The sequence below is a fragment of the Zalophus californianus genome, chromosome 11 (genome assembly GCF_009762305.2).
Source record: "Zalophus californianus isolate mZalCal1 chromosome 11, mZalCal1.pri.v2, whole genome shotgun sequence".
Taxonomy (NCBI): domain Eukaryota; kingdom Metazoa; phylum Chordata; class Mammalia; order Carnivora; family Otariidae; genus Zalophus; species Zalophus californianus.
In genome coordinates this window covers 104,877,922-104,896,503 of record NC_045605.1, presented here as the reverse complement: position 1 = coordinate 104,896,503, position 18,582 = coordinate 104,877,922, and the positions used below count along the sequence as shown (strand labels likewise).

Sequence of the window (18,582 nt, the reverse complement as noted above, 5' to 3'; positions counted from 1 at the left end):
CTTCTGCCCTGTGAGGGAGTTTTTGTGCGCTGTGGTCATTACAGGGAGGGGCAATCACTCTTGCTCTCAAGGAGCTCCCAGTTTCATTGGAGAGAGAAGACATATATTTGGAGGAGAAAACCCATAGGACAAAGCCAGCAGCTTTCTATTTATCTTCCACCCCGCCCCACAGAGATCAAACCATCTGGACGGAAATATTGTAAAATGGGGGAAGAGCAGGCATCACCCATAACCTCAGGAGGCTAACACAACACTTCTCATTCCTTTGATGTTTATCCTAGGAACCTTCTTCCCTCCCCCATGGAACAGAAGTTTATGGAAAAATCTCAACCAAAAACTTGACGTAGCTTGATTTTTTTTCCCCGCCCACATCTCGTGACCATGTAGGTTGACTCTCTCTTTCCTGCTGGGTTTCTGGCACTTTCCAATCATTTTCGGTCACCGAAACTCAATAACAGTTTAGCCCTGGTCATCAATGTTGGCGACACCGCAGAAAGAAACAGAAATGGACATATTTACTTCCTGATAGAAGAACACATCACCACTAATGAAATCCTCCTGAAGAAAAAGCCGCCCAATCTGATTTGATTGAGTCTCTGTACTTGGGTACCCGTGTGTAGGACTATAGGGCATGAATGATCATATTGAACAACAGCAGCAAAATTCAGACCGTCGGGAGACTTTACAAGACCAATAGCCCTGGTTCTTTTTTTTTTTTCCTTTAAATATGGACCGCTTCACAAATTTGCATGTCATTCTTGTGCAGAGGCCATGCTAATTGTTTCTGTATCATTCCAACTTTGGTATGTGTGCTGCCCGAGCCAGTGCCCCTGTTTCTTCAATTAAAAAGTTATGAGGAAGAAAAGAGGTGGAGGAGAAACCTATAGGATTAGAGGTTGGCAAACATTTTCTGTAAAGAGCCAGTGGGTAAATATGTTAAGCTTGGATGGCTATAAAGGTTCAGATGCCACAGCGACTACGCAACCCTGCCCTTGTAGGGGAAAGTTGCCATACATAATCTGAAAATAAAACATATGGTTATTTATTTATTTTTATTCTTTGAGAGAGAGAGCAGGGGAGGGGCAGAGGGAGAGGGAGAGAGAGAATCTTAAGGAGACTCTGAACTGGGTGTGGGGCTCCATCTCACAACCCTGAGATCATGACCTGAGCCGAAATCAAGAGTCGGACACTCAACTAACTGAGCCAGCCAGGTGCCCTGGGTATGGTTATGTTTAAATCAAACATGGGGAGCACCTGGGTGGCTCAGTTTTGGTTAAGCTACTGCTTTCGGCTCAGGTCATGCTTCCAGGATCCCAGGGTCCTGGGATCAAGCCCTGTGTTTGGCTCCCTGCTCAGCTGGGAGCCTGCTTCTCCCTCTGCCACTCCCTCTGCTTATACTCTCTGGCTCTCTCTATCTCTCTGTCAAATAAATAAATAAAACCCTAAAAAAATAAATAAAAATAAATCAAACATGAATGCTGAAAGCTGAATATCATATAATTTTCACATGACACAAATAATCTTATTTTTGAAACCATTGAACAATGTATAAAACCAGTCTTAGCTCTCAGGCCACACACAAACAGGCAATGGGTGGTAGTTAGTGGGTAGGTGCTGACTCCTACTTTAATGGATCTTTCAAGTAAATTAAGAGGCACATCAACTGGTTGTAACTTGTGGACTTCGTTTGGATTTCGGTCCAAGCAAAAACCACTTAGGAGACATATAAGCAAAATCAGGGAGATGTAGACATTGATTGGCTATTTGATGACATTATGGAACTGCTAAAATGTTTTTAAATGTGCTAAAGGTATCATGGTCATCTTCATTTTGAAAAGTCGCCTTATCTTTTAGAGATATTTACTGAAATATTTACTGATGAAATAATCCGCCATCTGGCATGTGCTCCAAAATATTCCAAGTGTAGAGGAAGTGGGTGGGATTCTAGATGAAGCAAGATTGGCCATGTATTGAAGCCTGGAGAGATTGGGTGAAAGGTAAATGGGGATCCATTATTATCTTTCCTCTACTTTTATTTGTGTGTGAATATTTCCATAATAAAAACAAAACCAAACAACCCCCCCCAAATAAATAAATAAATAAATACCCACCAAGAAAATCAACCAAATCAAAACCACAACTCAGTGCTCAGCTTTGATCTTATCTCTAATTTACCTGGGATGAGATGCATGGCCTAAGGGCCTGGGAGCGTGGAGGAGCACACTCGGCACTACTGCAGCTGGGGGCAAGGAGGAAGACCAGAGTTGACAGATCCTGGGTAAGCCATGGGCAGTTAATGGACTCTCTCCAGCTCTATGCCATTCTAGTCCTAGTGCTGGGGCCTCTGCTCATGTGGTCTCGGTAGAGAGGGTGTGCAGGCAAAGTTCTTTTACTCAAGTACTCTCTGTCACTCTCTGAGGATCCCTTCAGAGAGGCCCCCGGGTCTCCCTTTGGGCCCTTCCACAGGTAGGAGTCCTTCCTCTCCCAGTCTCCAGCCCAGCCTGGTTGTCCGAACAGCCCCCCAGCTCTTGTTCCTCCACCTTAGCTCCTTCACATGATGCCACAAGGGTGTCTAGGGTCCTCATCTGCGGACCACGAGAGCCAGGAGTGAATCACCAAAGATCTTCGAGATAGGAGCTCCAAAGGGCTATGTTTTAGGAAGAAGAAAGATGACCCCAGAGGGAAGGTCTGCAATGCAAGGAGTGATGAGCAAAGGTAGTGGCCAGCAGGCAAAATAAAACATATGTCTGTGTAATATATGAATGGTAATAATGTGAATTCAGGCTTTGAAAAAGGGCAACACTAAAATAATATGGGAGAGGAAGACAGGGGTGAGTGTTCTTATGTCCTCGCATTGCTGCAGAGGGGTGTTTAAGATATTCCTTTTAGACTTTGAGCATGCATGTTAAAATTTCAACGGCAATAAATAAAAGAATAGAGTATAAACTTCCAAATGAGTAGAGGGAGAAATGTAATATACCAAAGATCAGATCTTTATGAAGAATAATATAAAATTTCACTGAAAGTTGTTAAAGAAGACCTCACAAACAGAGATAATATGTAATCAATGGGAAGACTCCATTTTGTAAAGATGTCAAAATTGCCAAATTGATATCTTGACTCAATGTAATTTCAAACAAGATGTCTACAGAGTATTTTGAGCAATTTAGCAAGCTAATATTTATGGCAGGGCAAAAGCCCAAGAATAGCCAAGAAACTCCTGTGGAAGAATAAAGGGGGGAAGTCTCAAGAATTCCATATATCAAGATTTACCATCAAGATATAGTAATTAAGATCACATGATAGTAACACAAAGACAGACATATTTACCAGTGGAGTAGAAGACAGCCAACGATATTCTTGCTCATGCACTAGAGTCTGACACATAACACAGATGGTCTTGCTTATTCCTGGGGGAAGAAGAAACAGTGAATAAACGAGACTGAGAGAAATCATATGGGGATTATTCATATGGGGAAAAATCAATTCCAAGTAGATTAAATGAAAAAGACAAAATTTTAAAACTTTTACAAGAAAATATACGAGAATATTTTTCTGACTTCGGAGCAAGAAAGAACTTCATGGCAAGACACAGAGTGCTAATCACAAAAGAGAGGACTGATAAACTCTACTTCATTAAAGTTAATAACTTCTCTTTATCTGGAGACCTCAAAAAGTGAAAAGACAAGCCATTAACTGGAAGAAAATATGTGTAAACAAATAGAACCGACAAAGATGAGCATCAAGAATACATACACGGCTTCTACATGTTAATAAGAAGACAACTCCAAAGAAAATTGGGCAAAAGACACGAATAGGCACTTTTTACAAGAGGAAATCTAAATGGCTGATACATATATGTAAAGATTTCAATCTTAGTAATCAGTGAAATATAAATTAAAACTTCCAGTAAGACTTCTTAGTAAAATACTATTTTATATCCATTTACCTGGAAAAAACAAGTATGACAGTACTAAGTGTTGGTGAAGACATAAATCCACAAGAATTCTTACACATTGCTGGTAGAAGTGAAATGGGCACCATCACTTGGGAAAATGTTTTAGTATTCTGTTGTAAGGTTGAATATTTGCACACCTTCCCAGGTACTAAATTCTGTAGAATCTTTTGTGTACATCCATCAGGGCACAATTTGGGTTCTCTTCAATAGCTTCTAATTCCAAATTAGGAAAAAACCATGTGGCTTTATCACCAGGTTGATAAATTGTAGTATATTCACAGAATGGAATATTTTCCAGCAGGGGAAATGAATTACAGATTTATACAGTAATATGTATGTATGATGGAAACAGCTTTGAAAGAAGCAAGTTGCAGAAGATAACATACAGCATCCCGTTTTTATAAAGCTTCAAATCTGCAAAAACGATGTATGAGGAGTACCAAGAAGGGACTTTAAAAAGCTATCTTAAAAAGCAAGGGCATGGGAGCACCTGGGTGGCTCAGTCAGTTTAAGCATCTGCCTTCAGCTCAGGTCATGATCCCAGGATCCTAGGATAAGCCCGGGGAAGGGCTCTCCACTCAGCACGGAGTCTGCTTCTCCCTCTCCCTTTGCCCCTGCCTCTGCTTATGCTCTCTCTCTCTCTCTCTCAAATAAATAAAAATCTTAAAAAAAAAAAAAAGCAGCGAGGGCATAATAGACACAAGAGTGGGAAAGGTTACCTCTGGCAGAGGGCAGCAGGAGGATGGGATAAGGTAGGAAAACACAGGTAGGAGCATCTGTGCTAGGTATGTTCCCGTTCTTAAGTAGACTGGTGTATTCATGGGCAGTAATTTTACTATGTTTCGCAATACATGTATTCTATGTGTTTTTGTTTTTTTAAGGAGCCTCAGTACCCAGCGTGGAGCCATCCCTGGGCTAGAACTCACGACCCTGATATCAAGACCTGAGCTGTTATCAAGAGTCCCACGCCTAACCGACTGAGCCACCCAGGCGCCCCTCCATGTGTTCTTTTGCATATATTACATATCATATATAATTAGTTACAAAATATATAATTTAGGTCATAAATAATTCAAATAAAAACTTTGAATCCCTCAAGATCTTAACTCCTGAGCGTGGCTCCCCAGGCCCTCCTAATCTGGCATCAATGTGTTTGTCGCTCCTCGATCGGCTCCGTCTGGCTTCTGCAGCCACGTCGGACCGCGCCTCCGGCCTCCGTGCCTACTGTTCAGCGTTGCCTTCCACTCCCGGGATGACCTCGGCCGCCGCCTTTCCTGGGCCTCTAAGCGCCGCCCTGAGCGCCTTCTCGGTTCCCTCCGCCGTGCGCACAGCGCCCGCGCGCCCCCGCCGTTTGCTGCGCGCCCCGGGTTCCCCCGCTTGGCGGCCCTCCGCCGTCTGCAGGGCCTCACCGCGCTGCGCCAGCGCCCTCCACCCCCGCCCCGGGCTCCCCCAGCCGCAGAAACGGGATGGGCCTGAGCCCCGCCGCCCACGAAGAGAGCAGGCGCCACCTCTCTCGCTTCCCCAGGCCGCGCCCCAAACCCGCCCCGCGAGCCACAGGTACGCGGCTTGGGGACTGGTCAGCAGCCCCTGGCAGGTCAGCTGTGCCGCGTCTGCCCGGCCGCAGGAACCGGGCTCCTCTGCACCGAGCCCGGAGGCCCTACTAGGGGAGTTCTCAGGTCCCAGCGGGCCGTCGGACCCCCAGAGAAGGCACCAGAGATACCTTCAAGGCTCCTCGTAGCTCTGTGTTGGTCGAGCAAAATGCCCGTTAACCGGAGTGAGCGCATACTTGGGAATGATCTTTTGTTGGTAATTCAATCAAAGCGAGCCAGGCGTCCAGTGCCTCTCTCGGGTATCTACCCTCCGACCCTATTTCGGGTGGAAATGGAAGCGGAGGTGGCAGCTCCCCAACAGAGTTGACAATGGCTCTAGGACTCTAGGTCCTCAGAAGCTTCTGTTGTCAGGTTTAGCCCCCGGATTTCTGGATTTCTGGGATCTCACTTCATCCTCTCGATTTTATCCCTGGGAATTCCTGAGTCTCTCCTTCCCAGGGGAACTGGGGCCTCTCCAGCATCTAGTCCCACAATCCCCTTCATTTACCAAAAACTGATTGAGGGCCGACCAGGCCAGGCACGGTTCTCGACTGGAGCTCTGAGCCCACCTTCACATAGATGTCAAGGTGTTTGCTCCAACTCTCCCTTCACAGATTTCATTCCCTGTAGGAGGCAGTTGTGGTTTAAATAGCATCCTCCTCCCCACCCCCCACTAGAAAAATCATCTCAAGCGTTGGTCCAGCTCTCTGCCAAGGAGCGGCAGCAGGGAACTTCAGAGCTGAGCAGAAGAGTCCAGGAGGGGTAAGAGTCTTTGTATGGAAGGACTGGGTCTTAGGGTGGGGAAGCCTTTGAAGAACCGACTTTGATGGCAGTTCTGTAAAGCAAATCCAGAGGTGGTTTCCATAGGAACCAGCCTACCCCGCCCCAACCAGTGAAGGGAAGGCTGGTGTGCTGCCGATAATAGATTACCACCAGGCCTGGGGCCGCTGACCGGGCCTGCCCGGCATCAATTTCTAGCCACAAGGACCTCCAGAACCCTGAGAACTGGCGCTTACCACATGACTACTTGGTCTCACTAATGAATGATGTGATCTTGCAAATTTCCTCAATTCACTTTCATTAAAAACACAGTTTGCTTCTTTTTTTTTATTTTAAAGATTTTATTTATTTATTTGACAGAGAGACACAGCGAGAGAGGGAACACAAGCAGGGGGAGGGAGAGGGCGAAGCAGGCTTCCCGCGGAGCAGGGAGCCCGACGCGGGGCTCGATCCTAGGACCCTGGGATCATGACCTGAGCCTAAGGCAGACACTTAATGACTGAGGCACCCAGGCGCCCCCAGTTTGCTTCTTTTTAAAATTTTGAGGGTCTGAACGTTCCCCAAAGAGCTATACTCCAGCCCCATACACTATACTTTGGAGAAGAGGTAAAACATGGAGGAAAGGCAAAGAAAATGCCTTTTTTTTTGGTTGGTAATGTACCAGGTGTGTATGTATGCTTTCTCCTTTAACCCTCCTGACAACTCTGCAAGACAAATACTCTCATCTCTATTTTATAGATAATCAAACTGATGTTCAGACACATTCATTTACTAGCTCAAGGTTGGACAGGAAGGATCAGAGCCAGGACTCAAACCCAGGTCTTTTTTTTTTTTTAAGATTTTATTTTTTTGAAAGTAATCTCCACATCCAACGTGAGGCTTGAACTCATAACCCCGAGATCAAGAGTCTCACACTCCACCACTCTGCTGACTAAGCCAGCCAGGCGCCCCAAACCCAGGCCTTTTTGACCCCAATATATTTCACTATACTATCCCAAGGCATATTCCTGCCTTTGGTTTCAGCCCTCTCTTAACAACGTTTTGGTTCAAGGGACAAAATATACTGATTTCTTTCATGATACTTGCAGTTACAGTATTGAGGCTTAATGAGATTTCCCAGAAATATGGAGCTAGTTGTTGGAAGAAACAGCTCAAGAGTTCAAGGGGCTTGCTTCTCCCAGGAGGGTGGGCAGAGAGAAGGGAGGGAGTAGAGGCCTGTTGCATTTCATTAGAAGCCATTATGTACCGTTACCATTTTTTTAAAGTTATATGCAAGTGTCATTTTGATAAACATGTAAGAAAGCTGATCAGCAATAAAAAAAAAAAATCCTGAAAGCTACTCATTGCTATCATTAGCAGTTTAACAGTCATTTTAACGGCAATTATTTTGCATGGCAGCTAACAGCATGATCACAGAAACAAGCTTTGGGGAGGATGTTTCCTAGGGTCTCAAAATTGAAAGAGGTCTGAAAATCACAAATCTGAAGTAATACAGAATTTCCAATAATTGTGGAATAGTGTTATTTGTTAACTCTGTGTTCACAAAATTCTTTTAGGGAGAAGCCCATAGTTAACTTGGAGACCACACCCAACCAGAAAAGAGCAGAGTCGAATTCAACCCCAAAGCCTGAGAGCTCAGGGAAATTAACAAAGCAAGCCACTGAGGTGGGTATCACAAGAGTTCTTAGCGCATATCTTTATGGCGCCTGCGACTTTTCTACAGACTGTGTTTTACTTAATTTAGACTGTGTGGCAGGTTGAAGTGCATCCTGATTTGGGATGTTGTGCCTTAAAAAAATTTTTAGAACAGCTTTGTTGAACTCTCCTGAGCTTTACTGAGGTATAACTACATAGCTTTAACTGACATACGATAAAGTGCGCATATTTAGAATATACAGTTGGATATATTTGGTATGCTATGTGTGCACCCACAAGACCATCACCACAATCAAGATAATGAACATCTCCGTAACTCCCAAAACGTTGTTTCCCTTTGTAAATCTCGCCTCTCCTCACCCACATCCCCAGGAAGCATCTGATCTGATTCTTGTCACTATATGTTAATTTGCATTTTCTAGAGATTTATGTAAATGGAATCATATTGTATGTGCTCTTTTTGTCTGTCTCCTTTCACATAATTTCATGTAATTATTTAAAGTTATATCAATATTGTTGCATGTGATTAATAGTTCATTCCTTTTTGTTACTAGGTAGTATTCCATTGTATGGATACACCATTGTTTATCCATTCACCTGCTGATGGGCATTTGGGCTGTTCCCAGTTTTTGGCTATTACAAATAAAACTGCTGTGAACATTTGTGTGCAAGTGTTTGTGTGGACATATGTTGTCTTTTCTTTTGGGTGAATACCTAGGAATGAAATGGCTGGATCATATGGTAGATGTATTTTTTTTTAAGATTTTATTTATTTATTTGAGGGGGGAAGGGGCTGAGGGAGAGAATGGATCTCAAGCAGTCTCCCCTGCTGAGCACAGAGTTCAGAGCACAGAGCTCAGTCTCAGGACCCTGAGATCATGACCTGAACCAAAGGCAGATACTTAACTGACTGAGCCACCCAGGCGCCCCCATATGGTAGTTGTATTTTTAAACCCGCCTCTCCTCACCTCCATCCCCAGGCAGCACCTGATCTGCTTCTTGTCACTATACGTTAATTTGCATTTCATAAAACTCTTACATAGTTTAAAGAGTTATGTAAGACATAAAGATAATGTTTTCCAAACTGGTTGTGCCATTTTACATTCCCAACAGCGGTGTGTGAAAGTTCCAGTTTCTCCACATCCTCATCAGCATTTGGTACGGTTAGTCTCTTAAATTGTAGATATCCTCATAGGTCTGTAGGGATCTCATTGTGGTTTTAATTTGCATTTCCCTAATGACTAACAATGCTGAACATCTTCCATATATATCTTCTTTGGTGAAGTGTCCAAATCTTTTTGCGCATTTTTTCCCTTGGTTTCTTCAGAAATTCTGTGTGCAAGCCCTTCATCAGATATATGCTTTGCAGTATTATCTCTCAGTCTGTGGCTTTTGTTTTCATTCTCTTAACATCTTTTGAAGAACAAAATTTTTAAATTTTGATGAAGTCCAATGGATGGTGGTGATGGTTAAACAAATTTTGTAAATTGTATCTCAGAAAAGAAACAGGTTAAAAGCCCCCTTTTACTTCTGTGAAATTTATTTTATTTTATTTTGTTATGTTAATCGCCATACATTACATTATTAGTTTTTGATGTAGTGTTCCGTGATTCATTGTTTGTGTATAACACCTAGTGCTCCATGCAGAACGTGCCCTCTTTAATACCCATCACCAGGCTAACGCATCCCCCCACCCTCCTCCCCTCTAGAACCCTCAGTTTGTTTCTCAGAGTCCATAGTCTCTCATGGTTCTTCTATGAATTTTTGCCAGGCAAATTGCTGTCCTCCGCTAGGGAAATAGAGCTGGGAACTGAGAGGTGAGATGCAGCCTTGAGGAAATTAGACTAAAACTGGCAAATTGTTGCATAAGTGACAAAGCCGTTGTAAAGCTGATGGGTGAGTGGGGCGGTGTGATCGACTCCATGGCTCCCTCGGTCTCCCCAGGCTTTGATTGCCCAGCTCTAGGTTTTCTTTTCTTACTTTCTTTTGTTTTTTATTGTGGTAAGAGCACTTAATATGAGATCTACCCTCTTAATAAATTTTTAAGTTATTGTGCACATACGGGCATACATACACCCACACAGTCTCTTCCCCAGGCCTCTTTGAAGAGATAGAGTATCAGCATCCTGGGTCTAATCCAAAGATAGAAACTACCCAGTAGATTAAACAGGGGGAAGTTTACTATAAAGAATTGTTAAACTATGTAAGAGTAACTATAAGAAATGAAAAACCTCAATTTGGCCTCCCAGGGCTGAGGGAGATTACTCAGGGAAAGACAGACTTGGAAGGGGTTCAGACCTCGTTAGAGAGGAGAGCAGAGAAATTTGGTTTGGCCAGGCTGGGGTGGCATTGTAACTCCTGGCAAGTACAACCTTTTGGAGCGTAGGGGGTGGGGGGCTGGCTGTCAGCAGGTGGTTTGAGCATGCAAAGGAGGGGGGCACCCTCTAGACCACAGGTGGTCCATGTGGGAGACGCGCAGAGGGAATCGAGACATCAGCAGGTACGGGCGATGTTTGGGCACTGATTTCTCTGACAAAGGGCTCAGAAAGGTTATTGTTGGAGGGTTCTGGCTCAGGCAGAGCTCCACCAGAATTCCTCACACCCACACTAGACCCGCCCCACCCCTGTCCCAAGCCAGAAACTGCGGGAGAACACTTTCCTCTTGCAATGCTTAACAATATGCTCATTTTCAAGGAGAAAAGCTTAAAAGAGTTCCCGCACCTATCACAGAGCTTATCTGTGATAAGCATTTGGAGCCCAGTGGCAACACGTTGATAGTTAGCTCAGTTAGCCTCTGTGGCTTTAATAACGATTGACAGCAGGAGTGGGGGGCGGGTCCTTTGGTCTTGTATGGGAAGGGAGCTTCTGGTAGCCTGGATTTCTACAAAGTGATGAAACCCAGTGTCTTTAGGCCGAGCTGTAGCTAATCCCCCCCACCGTGCCTCCGGAGTTCCTTGGGCATGTGCCGTTTCTTTATTTTATCTTATTTCTCCCATTACAGGGCAAACCAAGACCCAGACCCGGAGACCTGATTGAGATTTTTCGAATTGGCTATGAGCACTGGGCCATCTATGTGGAAGATGATTGCGTGGTGCATCTGGCTGCCCCGAGTAAGGGTGGATACTCTTTCACATATCGATATTGATACTGAAGTTAGCAGAGTAAGAAGAAGTGCATTTAGTTATTGTGTTCCTCGGCTGCTGCCCTTCATTAGCAATAAAACACTCGACGCATTCCTGGCCCTTAGTGGACTAGGTGATGGAGCTTGATCTCTGTCTACCAAACACCACCGAGTGTCCAGCCCTAAGGGAGATGCAATGCACAAGGGGTCCCCCGTGTTCGCTGAGCCTCGGTATCCTTCCTCATATTTCTGAGGCTTCCCCAGGAGGGATGCAGATGCCTGCATGTTCTGATGGCCCCCAAATGCTGCTTCTGGCTTCCTGATGGCTTGGGCACGTCCACCCTGGCTCGTCTCCCTGCTCTTTCTGCCTGTCCCAGGCTGCTCCCGCCTCAGCGTGGACACGCAGCCTTCCTTTCTCAAGTGTCTCAAGGTTGCCTAACACAAGGCGGAGATTCAACTGGTGACTAATTAAAATTTTTTTAAGTTTTATTTATTTATTTATTTGACAGAGAGAGACACAGCGAGAGAGGGAACACAAGCAGGGGTAGTGGGAGAGGGAGAAGCAAGCTTCCCGCTGAGCAGGGAGCCCGATGTGGGGCTTGATCCCAGGCCCCTGGGATCATGACCTGAGCCGAAGGCAGATGCTTAATGACTGAGCCACCCAGGCACCCCGGTGACTAATTAAAATTTAGTCTCCACTAAAATTAGTGGAGATTTGATGACAGGACGTGGTGATGGTAGAAGATAGAATGGGAGACACACTCAGTCACAGTGGTCCTCTTGGGCAAAGGGACCCGGAGGTGCTGGGAGAAGGGGAGACTGGGGGACACCATTGCACATGCCCTGATGCCTTTTGAATTTTGTATCCAGTGTGAGTTCTGCCCACTCAGGATGAAACTGCAGAAAGGTGCTGGGACCAAAGGCCTGTGACCACACCGTGTTCACGGCCCTCACCCCCGCCCCCTCCATCGCATCCTTGGGCCCCGCCTCTCACCTGCAGCAGAGCCCCTCTCCCTGCCCCATTTACACACGGAGAAGGTAAAAGGCACTCCACATCACCTCCACATCCCCTTTCCAGACTAAGTCCAGGAGCCTCCCTCTCATACAACCAAAGCGGTCGCTAACTGATATGTCCCCACCTTCCCCATCAGATCTTCCTCTAAAAACGAATTCTGTTCCTGAAAGCTGAATGGCCCGCTCCCAGCTTTTGTAACATTAGGAGATATTCCTCAAATACGTATGAAGAGGACAAGGGACACTTCTTGTTCTCGGTCAACTTTCGGAGGGGGAGAGCACACACATTTGCCTATCCTTATGGTCGGAGCAGGAAAATGGCCTTGGTTTTAAATTACCACCGGGCCGCCCTGGCGTTGGGCGGTTCTTGACCGTCTCTGAGCAGCTGTCTCCTCTAGGGACTGAATATGATAATATGGCACCTTTCAAATGGTTCTTCTTTCAGATCTATGGAACCCTGTTTTCAAATCTCAAATATTTGAGTAGAGAGAAAGGCAGCGTGTCTCTGGGCGGAAGCTGGGTGGGAGGCACCCAGAGCCCAGTCTGCTTGGCCTCCCCTGTGCCCAGCTGAGACTGCAGAGGGAGGCAGGTCACAGAACCCCATGCCAGCCCCACAGCCAGGAGCGGACGCTCACACCTAAGGGTGCTTAGCACACGTTTGTGAAGATTACTGAAGTCTGGTTAGGAAAGCAAGACTCAAATCCTAGTACTTGGTCAGGTCACTACAGTACAGAATGGAGTCTGGGGCTGCGCTGTAAGGCAGTTCTAGAGTTTTATGAGGAAGAGACTGCTGACAGTGGGGAGTGCGGTGCAGGGCAGAAATCTTCCTGGGAAAGTGGGTCCCAAGCAGCCACACTCACTTGGGTGGCTCGGATAGTTAAAGCATCTGCCTTCAGCTTGGGTCATGAATGATCTCAGGGTCCTGGGATCAAGCCCCGCATCGGGTTCCCTGTGCTCAGCAGGCAGTCTGCGCCCTCTCTTGCTGCCCCTCCTCCCTGCTTGTGTTCTCTCTCTCAAATAAAAAAATAAAATCTTAAAAAGAAAAAAAAATAAAGTGAAAAGACAAGTTGCATAATGCACAAAGTATTTGCAAACATATATCTGACACGGTTCTATTACCCAGAATATGTAAAGAATTCTTACAATTCAATAATACAGAGACAAATAACCCAATTTTTAAAATGGGCAAAGGATTTGAATAGACTTTTCTCCGTGGCCAATAAGCACATGAAAAGATGCTCAACATCATCTGTCATTTTAAAAAAAAAAAAAGGAAAGAAAAAAGGTTGATAGGCAGGCTGATATTCAGGCGACAGGTGTCTCACTGGGGGGCAGCTCATTTCATCCAACTCCTGGTCCTTGGCCTTGGATTTGACAGATGCCAAAGCCGAGGCCTCGGAGGGAAGCACCTTGACCCACAGCTTAGAATGAGCCAGTGCTCCGTCCCTTGCTGTCCCTCGCAGCTTTCCAGCTTCTGTTCATCTTGGTCTCTAGGTGAGGAATTTGAGGTGGGCAGCATCACTTCCGTCTTCAGCAACCGCGCCGTCGTGAAGTATAGCCGCCTGGAGGACGTGCTGCATGGCTGCTCCTGGAAGATCAACAACAAGCTGGATGGGACGTACCTGCCCCTGCCTGTGGACCAGATCATCCGGCGTACAAAAAAGATGATCAACAAGATAGTGCAGTACAGCCTGATCGAAAGGAACTGTGAGCACTTTGTCAATGACCTCAGATACGGTGTGCCCCGGAGCCAGCAGGTATGACGTCTTTTGCTCGGACGGTGGCTTCTTGCTGGGGCTTGTCGTCTCATCAGTGATCAGAACGGTGGTCAGTGGTTTCGTGCTCTTTGTTGTACTGGTGGGCTCTACTTCTATAGGACTTTACGGTTCAGGAGGTGGTTTCCCCTCTGTTAACCCGTGGAGGAGCGCAAAGGCTCTGGGCTGTAGAGCTAGGACATTGGGGGGTCTCCTTGGCCAGACCATTTTATTTCTGAGACTGTTTGTTCTTCTACAAAATGGGGATGAAGTGAGGTTTTCAGCTACATCTGGCCCACAGACATGTTTTGCTTGGATGAGTAGTGGTTTGTTTTTTCTTTTTTTAATTTGTACTATTTGCCAACATTTAAAAACATCGAAGTTTTATATAAAAAGATCTGAAATCACAACCTTTCTAGAACAACTAATTGATCAGGCCTTCAGGCCCGTGTTCCTGCTTGCTGACACCCCGTAGGGCCGAGTAGTGACTGCCTCTCTAGATGGGACTTGTGGGGGTCGACATGCCACCTACCAGCTTTGCCCACCTTACCGGCCTGGCCCGTGCACGTTGCCTTTGGGTTTGTGACCACCCCCCGCCCCCGCCACCACACAGGGCAGGGATAAAGCCAGTGAGGCACAGTCCGTGTGTTCAAGAGCTTTGAAAAATAGCTCGAAATATCTGGACAAATTGAGCAGCCCTCATTCCTATTTGATCCTTACTAAAACCCCATGAGAGGAGCAGAGGATGTATTTATTATCCCCTTTTTAATAGACTGAGAAATGAGGAATTAAAGGAGGAACATCATTTTTCTGCCTTTTTTTCTGTGGTTCTTATGTTCCCTCAGGGTACTGGGCTCAAATCCCAGTGCTGGTCTCTCTACTATTGCGGAGTGAGCGTGAGCAGGTCACCCACACCCTGTCCCCCTCTACTTTCTGCACCTTCCTCCTTTGTATTCTGTCCTCCCCCAGCGTGTACTCCATTCTCTGGAGGCCTCTCTCCAGTGCAGGGGGTGGCGGGGGGGGGGGCTTGGGGGCTCCAGTGTAAGGGATCTCCTATCCCAAGAGCATTTGTGCATGACAAGAAGACCCCAGGGACCAAATGGATGATAAGGGGCCTTCTATGGAGTGAGAGCCACGCTCAGACACTAATTCCCACCGTGACTTTGTCCAAGTGAGTTCCCGTCCCTGGTTCTCAGGTTCCCTGATTGCAGGATGAGGGCCTCGGTGGCTGAGCCACTCCGAGATCCCTTGCCTCTGAGCCCTACCCTAGAGGCAGACCCTGGGCTGAATGGCTCTGAGGGAAGAAGGCCAGGAACCGTGGATGCCCCCGGTGGGGACAGGGAGTGTGTCTGCCTCTGACTGTCATCTCGAGCCATCCTGAATTCTCTAGGTCTCTTGCAACCCTAGGATCTTTGGAAATAGAGGCTAGCGCAGGTGGCTTCCTCCTCCAGGCAGGCCGGGTGCTGAAAGGGAGTGGGGCAGTAGGGGCAGGGCAGGGCACAAGCCTGGGATGGCCCCTGAGTGTCCTGTGAACTGGTCTGCTTTGCAGGTAGAGCACGCCCTGATGGAAGGGGCAAAGGCTGCGGGAGCGGTCATCTCAGCCATGGTGGAGAGCATAAGGCCCAAGCCCGTAACTGCCTGAAGGCGCTCAGGACTCCAAGCAGAGGAAGTACTCCTGCCATCCGCAAGGACACGTGCCTCCTTGCCCCCCTTGCCTTCTCTCTCCATAACCCCGCTCGAGAAAACTGTGTTCTTCTGGAAGAATCTAGAATGTATCCAATTACCCCTCCAGAAATACATCCAATATATGTGATCCTAGATCTGTGGACTCGCGGGGTGAGACGAACCTAATATTTATTATTATGCATCCATTAGGCTCCGGGCAACGTGCTGGGCGTTTCATAGGCTTGTCTCATCTCCCTCCCTGCGGGAAGGGCCTTGCTTGTTTCTCAGGCTGACTCGGGTCTGCGATGTTTGGATACCACCTACACCAGCCAGGAAACCCCTGCTTGAACATTCCCAGGACCCGGGAGCTCTTTTTCAGAAGTCCTTGTTCTTGAACTAGAAAGTCTCCAGCTTTTTGCATTCACGAGAATCCTGCTCTTCCTGACCTGCAGCGCTGTGTGGGGTTGAGCGGGGTCGGGGGGGGCGCGTGGAGTGGAAGGAAGCTCAGTGGCTTGCTATTCGGGGCCATCTGTGCTTAATCCAAAATCATACACCAGCCTTATTCTTTGTTGTTTAACACCCCCTTGCTTTAAAGTATAATCAACATTTACTTTGCTTTTCTACTTTAGAATTACCAGGAAATCTGAAACTGTTATTTTCACTGATTTCAGATGAATATTTAAAATAATTTCCTCGGTGGACTTCTGTGTGCATGAGGGAGAGGAAGGAGCGATTTTTTGTGTGTTGACCGCTGTTGGCATGACAGCAGATCCAGAATTGTGACCAGGGACTGTTGGTGCCCACTGAGAGCTGAAGCCATCCAGGAAGGCTAGAGAGGGACTCTCGGAATGGCTAGGAACTGTGATCGATGTGGACGAGAGCAAGATGGAGCCCCCAGAGCATTTCACATGAGATCTGTTAGGATCGCCCAGGAGCCTTTCTCCTGTTTGAACAAAGTAGACCCTCAGTGAAACTCTTCCATTCCCTAACCCCCTCCCTTCCGTTCTTTTCTTAGCAATCCAAACTTGACTACATTCTCCTGTTCCCTAGACGCTGGCGTCTGGGTGTATGTCTCTGTCTTCCATCTGCCCTTCCCAACGGCCTCTCTCTCTGCTTTGCTTGGCAGATCTGGGTGTTGGTAGGTAGAGCGTATGCCCTCATTTCTGCGAATCATGATGAGGGTAAAGCCGTTATTACCCTGAGTCCCTCCAATCACCTCCCCCCACCCCCCAGAATCTGCTGAGTTCCCGATACCGCTCCCTTCTGCTCCTTCTTCATTATTGTCTAGGTTGAGACTTCCTTTGAAGTAGAACCCAACCACCAGGAATGTATCTTTTATAAAGTATATTCCTTTTAGTTTTGAATTAAGTCGCTCAGGTATTAGTGAACCTTTTGATTCTGAAGAATGACTGACCTCCCAGACCATAGTAATCATTAATCCAGTAAACCGGATGTTGTTTGATTTACAGACAACTCCCCCACGCCAGAGAGTGTTTAGTAACTTCTAAACTAAAGGCTCATCCATCTCTTGCTTAGGTTTGGGACAGAAAGACACCTCTGTGGCTTCTTTGGGTTTGCACCCAGTGGGGCCGAGGGCCTCAGGCACGTAATCAGGGTTTATGTTCATTCATTCATCCAACAAACATTTTTGAGCATCTACCACGTGCCACACCTTAGCTCTCCCCACCTTGGCCTGAACCCACGAGCAGTGCTCAGGGACAGCAGTGAGAAGTTGAGTTGGTTAGAAGGACGCAAGTCACAGTGGAGCATGGGGTGGAGACCACCTGCTGGACAGCGGTCTTCTCTTACCTCCCAGCTGCCCATAAAGCCGCGAGCTCTGGAACGCACACCCTACACTTTGCAGGGGTGGGGTGGTGTGAGGGGAGGAGGGTTTCTTAAAGCACTGTTTACAAACCTGGAGCAGTTTCTGCCTTCTAGGGTCAAAACTGAAATCTCTGCTTTGGGTGGAACCATTCGGGTTGACCTTTTCAATCTTGTAACTATAAGGCACATACCTGCTGTTCCAGGAAACCCTAAGGGAAAGTCATGTGAATGCAAATGTTTCTGAGATGTTACACGTGGATTTCTTGTTTGTGTGCTTTTTTTTTTTTTTTAGTGTTTTTATTCCTTTTCCCTTTGGGGGGTTGGGCGAGTGGGGTCAGTGGTGGTGTTGGTTCACTGGGCATGTCACAGGGAAAGTCAGAGAACTTGACCGTGCCGGGTTCCTTCAGGGTAGGGGCCCAGTAGTCCTGACACAGAGCCAGCAGGGGCTGTGCACAATCCGGGTGTTTTGCTTACTGATTGAAAGGCCAACTTCAGGAAACACTGGATTAGCTCTGCAGAGAGTATTGTGATGGTAAAGGGATCTGGTTTTGCTGGCTGGGAGTGGGAGATAAGGAGTGGAAAACATGTCAGTCAGGGATGCCAATTGAGTGAAACAATGAAGCCCTCCTCTATGGCAGCAGGCCAGAGGCTGAGGGGAGACCGGCACGGAAGGGAGTCCCCTGAGACACCAGGAGTAGAGATAAACTGCTCCCCAGTGTCTGCCTAATGCTCACAATCACCTTTTGTTATTCTTGAGCCTTGTCTTGAGACGGGGGATGAAGGAGCCAGAGCACAAGACTGTAGTACCCAAGAGAGAGATTGCTGCAGAGACAAGAGGCTCAGGGACCGCTGGAGGGAGTCCGTCAGAAGCAAGCAGCCTGGGGGGGGCGGGTCCAGGTCCATGTCTCTGGAAAACCTTGGGAGGGAACTGGGTCTCCTGCAGTCATGCAGGAGGGGAGCTTGGTCAAAAAAATGAGATTTTATTTTATTATTTTTTTATGGAAATTGTGTATTTTTAATTAAAAAAATTTTTAGTTCAAGTATAATTAACATACAGTATTATAGTGGTTTCAGGTGTACAATATAATGATTTAGCAATTCTCTGCATGACTCTGTGCTCATTATGGTAAATGTGCTCTTAACCCCCACCACCTATGTCACCCATCCCACACCCACCTCCCCTCTGGCAACCCCCAGTTTGTTCTCTGTATTTAAGAGTCT

At 46.7% G+C, this 18,582-nt stretch overlaps 1 protein-coding gene, 1 long non-coding RNA gene and 1 other non-coding gene across 4 annotated transcripts; 1 reads left to right on the top strand and 2 right to left on the bottom strand.

Annotated features, from left to right (window-relative positions):
• Positions 1-721: 721 nt before the first annotated feature.
• LOC113915566 lies at positions 722-828 on the bottom strand. Its single transcript, XR_003517717.1, has one exon. It is a non-coding gene; the product is annotated as a U6 spliceosomal RNA (small nuclear RNA).
• A 744-nt stretch (positions 829-1,572) lies between these two features.
• Positions 1,573-5,259, bottom strand: LOC113913492. Its single transcript, XR_003517235.2, has 3 exons — positions 5,066-5,259; positions 3,331-3,410; positions 1,573-1,977 (listed from the first exon to the last, which is right to left on the bottom strand). It is a non-coding gene; the product is annotated as an uncharacterized LOC113913492 (long non-coding RNA).
• A 69-nt stretch (positions 5,260-5,328) lies between these two features.
• PLAAT5 (phospholipase A and acyltransferase 5) lies at positions 5,329-16,000 on the top strand. 2 transcript variants are annotated; one of them, XM_027577740.2, is made up of 6 exons: positions 5,329-5,515; positions 6,225-6,309; positions 7,884-7,992; positions 10,985-11,093; positions 13,613-13,875; positions 15,422-16,000. In XM_027577740.2, exons 1-6 carry the CDS (start codon positions 5,425-5,427, stop codon positions 15,512-15,514), a joined length of 750 nt encoding a protein of 249 aa, XP_027433541.1. In that variant the 5' UTR covers positions 5,329-5,424; the 3' UTR covers positions 15,515-16,000. The 2 variants fall into 2 exon arrangements, with proteins under 2 accessions (XP_027433541.1, XP_027433540.1); XM_027577739.2 differs by having other exon boundaries at positions 10,985-11,099.
• Positions 16,001-18,582: the final 2,582 nt, after the last annotated feature.

Excerpts from the sequence above, each read along its gene's own strand:
- PLAAT5 (XM_027577739.2), top strand. The coding sequence starts at position 5,425 with ATGGGCCTGAGCCCCGCCGCCCACGAAGAGAGCAGGCGCCACCTCTCT. Across the intron at positions 7,993-10,984 it reads TAACAAAGCAAGCCACTGAG|GGCAAACCAAGACCCAGACC; the intron begins GTGGGTATCACA and ends CTCCCATTACAG. Across the intron at positions 13,876-15,421 it reads GTGTGCCCCGGAGCCAGCAG|GTAGAGCACGCCCTGATGGA; the intron begins GTATGACGTCTT and ends TCTGCTTTGCAG.